Source organism: Camellia sinensis, chromosome 6 (assembly GCF_055761805.1).
Source record: "Camellia sinensis isolate YWXY chromosome 6, ASM5576180v1, whole genome shotgun sequence".
Classification (NCBI taxonomy): Eukaryota; Viridiplantae; Streptophyta; class Magnoliopsida; order Ericales; family Theaceae; genus Camellia; species Camellia sinensis.
The window spans coordinates 186906777-186910631 of record NC_138966.1 but is presented as its reverse complement, the minus strand read 5'-3'; the positions used below and the strand labels follow the sequence as shown (position 1 = coordinate 186910631).

The window sequence follows — 3855 nt, the reverse complement described above, 5'->3', positions numbered from 1 at the left end:
CATTACATTTTCCTTAAACCTATTGTTTAATTTTTGTAACTGAGAATCAACTGTAACCATAAAAATATCAACTCGAAAATGATATTCCGCGGTGAGCTGATCTCTTTCAAAACGAGATCGACCTTGGCCTCCCTTATAAGGATAACTCATATCAGGAATCTGTATACCATGATCATTAAAAAATAATTTAATTTTCTCTAACAATGGAACCCATCCATCTTCTATAAATTTTTGAATAAGTATCTTCGTTGTAGACACCAAATCATAGTATTAAAAAAAAAAAAATCACAACATTTAGTTAATAATTGTACCAATAACAATTATCAGATTTTCATCGCACCAATAACAAATTAAAAGCAAAATAACCACATTATTCAGTCTAAAATTACAATCAATCATAGATTAATAATATTCAATCTAAAACCAGAATAATCACATCACATTGAAGCTGAAGAGATATCATATATCAGATAACTTACCAGATTCATAACTCTTCGTTTGTGAATATCAGATAACTTATGCCCCCACAGATTATTTTATTTGATATCCTTTCAGATTCATAACTTATTTTTTTGTCAAACAACAGTGCAATTCCTTACTCTTCATTTGTGAATATCAGATAATTTCGTCTGAAGGGATATCCACAGTTTCATCATCCACGCCGACAACTCCCACGAAGCCTCCACCGGACCACCGACAACAAAGCTTCTCTGTATCCCTCGTCGCTTTCGCAGAATCATAGCAAGTCTCTCAGATCAAATCAATTGTTTTTTTTTTTATTTTTAATCTTAGTGCTTTGTTTAAAGCTTCTTTAGCAAGCCCCATAGCTTATATATATATGTAAAAGTTTCATATTTTACACTTTGACCCACTAAAGTTTTTAAAATTTTGCTTTCATCTTGACCTAATTAAAAAAATACATATACATGAAATTTAAAATAGATTATTGTATATGTTAACTAATTCAAAAAAAAAAAAATTCCAAATAGTTTAAAAAATTGGGGGGGACTACTCTATATAATTTTGAAATTATCTAAAAAAAATTTGGGGGTGCGAACTCTTATAATTTAAAATTACTTTAAAATTTCTAGTATAATATATGATATTTTTCAAATTTTTGGGGGTGCGGCCGCCCCACCTAGATCCATCCTTGGACGTGAGAGAGAGAGAGAGAGAGTGTGTGTGTGTGAAGAACCAAATATTTTTGTGTTTTTTAATTTGTAAGGGTAGATTGGTCATATAAAATTAACATAAGATTTATGAGTTCAAAGTTTTGTGAGTAGGATCTAAACTACCATTCACCTTACTTGTTTTCACTTTTTAAAAAACACTTTTCAGAAAATTCTACTTTTATATTTTTCGTATTTTTTTGTTTTTATTGAATTTTTTTAATATTTTAAGTAATTTTTTTACTTTTTAGACACACCTAACATAAATACACCTAAAAATAAAAAAAAATGAAAAAAAACTTTTAAAAATTCACTAAATACCAAAAATACAAAAAAATACAAGAATTCAGTATATTTTTTGTATTTTTATGTATTTATTAATTTTTTAAAATATTTTTTCATAATTTTTTTACTTTTTAGATACATCTAAGTAAGGTGCATTTAAAAAAGTAAAAAAAATGTTTAAAATTTAAAAAATATTCACTAAAAATAAAAAAAAAACACGAAAACTAAAAAAATCAATTTTTTAAAAATTTAATCCAAAAAACTCAAACTGAACACACTTAATTATTAAAACGAGACTTGACTGTACAATACCTTTATTTATTGAATTGAAGATTTCCATTGAAGAGAGTTCCTTGAAGTTTCCAAGTACCATATCATTTTCATATGTCTTCTTGAGTCAACAAAGTATACCACACGTCTGCCAATGCTAATCCTTCCTTGGTCACCACTTCAAGTAATTCATTATCAAATTTGATTTCTTAAAGAGGAGTGGTAGAGATTTTAAAAATTTTATCAAAAATTTCATATAATTGTGAGACCCACACAATGTGGGTCTTATATGGATCCTATACTCATGTGAAACATTTGATAGAATTTTTGATAAAATTTTTAAGATCTCTAGCATTTTGTTTCTTAAAATCTTGTTCCCTATCATTTTCTTGGTGAAAGTTCCAAGCAGTTTCTTGGACCCATTTTGTTTATATATGAATGCAAACTAATTATACTAATAATTGCTTGGTACCTCATAGACCTCCTTTTTCATCTTTTCTTTCCATGGAGAGAGTATCCTCCAAACCAGATGGTGATGATCATGATGAATTCTCTGAGATCACCCTGAGGCCGTTCGATCTATCCGACACCGATGATATCATGGTGTGGGCTACAGACAACAAAGTGAGTCAGTTTTGCACTTGGAACACCTACACATCCAGAGAACAAGCCATAGACTTCATAGAAAACATAGCAATTCCACATCCATGGTTGAGAGCTATATGCCTTAAAAACAGGGCGATTGGGTCTGTTTCGGTGATGCCGAGCTCAGGTATTGGGGCAAGCAGAGGTGAGATTGGGTATGCTTTGGCATCAGAGTATTGGGGCAGAGGAATTGTGACAAGGGCAGTGAAAATGGTGGTTTCAAGTGTGTTTAGTGAGTGGCCACATTTGGAGAGACTTGAAGGTTTGGTTTATGTTGACAACTTGGGGTCCCAAAGGGTGCTTCAGAAGGCTGGGTTTCAAAAGGAGGGTGTGCTAAGGAAATATGTCACTGTTAAGGGGAGGTCTAGAGATATTGTGATCTTCAGTCTTCTCTCCTCAGATCTCATTAGTTGATTAATTTCAACAATGATAGGTAGAAAAAAATATGCACAAAAAATATATTGTGTGGTTAATATTTATTGACCCATGTCTTGCGCAATATAAATTTTAGAAACACAACGTATTTTCTATGTATATTCTGTGCAACTAGTATTATTGCATTAATTTCAATTATGCTTATGAAAAATGTATTATATTACTCATTTAGGGTTTAAGACTAGTTTTTAAAATTTTTTACTATTTTGTATCACCTTTGTGAATATTCATAATTGGTTCTCTGTGTTGGAAATATGTAATTATTAAAGAAATAATAAAGATGAATAATATCTTATCATTTACTCTTGTTACATAAAATGGGGAGAAAAACAAATCTGCTGATACTTTGATTTTGTTAATCAATTTTTGCTGGAGTGGTTTGCAATATGAAATGACTTTATAAAACTAAAATTCTCTTCCCAAATTTCCAAAAAAATAGAACTTAAACTATGTTGTATGGGCCAATAAATGAGTCGAGTAGGACTTTGTAAGATTCAAGCCCAAGTCCGACTTTATTTATTTATACTAAGGGCTAGTTTGGCATGTACTAAATAAGTCAAAAAGTCAAAAAGTCACTATCTTATTTAAGTCACATCATCTTATTTAAATCACATCACCTCTCTAACACATCACATTAAACCCAACCCAAACCCAACCCAAACCCACCAATAAATCAAAAAGTGCACTTTTTTAGAACATCCCAAACCAACCCTAAATTACTAATCATGAGTTCAACTTATTAATAATAAAAAGATTAAAAAAAATTGATTCAATAATCCGATTGACTCGTTAAATATTATTTTGTAATAAATATAAATATATAACACATTTTATATTATTTAAATAAATAAATTTTACAAGCCAAATTTATTCTAACTTTGATTGATTTAATAATACAAGCCTAAATTTTTTTTCTCCATTTGTTAGCCCTACCCACCCCCATAACCACCATCTTAATTTTTTTAATAAATTACAAATATATTTTTTTAAAAATTTTGATTGAAATATGAATTGTCTCACCAACTCTTGGAAGTGCCTCAACAATTGCAAT

General features: G+C 29.8%; 1 protein-coding gene across 1 annotated transcript; it reads left to right on the top strand.

Annotated features, from left to right (window-relative positions):
• Window positions 1–364: 364 nt before the first annotated feature.
• On the top strand, window positions 365–3102 carry LOC114304596 (uncharacterized). Its single transcript, XM_028249751.2, has one exon. The coding sequence runs from the start codon at window positions 2163–2165 to the stop codon at window positions 2781–2783; it is 621 nt and encodes a 206-aa protein (XP_028105552.2). The 5' UTR covers window positions 365–2162; the 3' UTR covers window positions 2784–3102.
• Window positions 3103–3855: the final 753 nt, after the last annotated feature.

Bases quoted from the DNA above. Each gene is read 5' to 3' on its own strand.
- LOC114304596 (XM_028249751.2), top strand. From the start codon at position 2,163: ATGCAAACTAATTATACTAATAATTGCTTGGTACCTCATAGACCTCCT.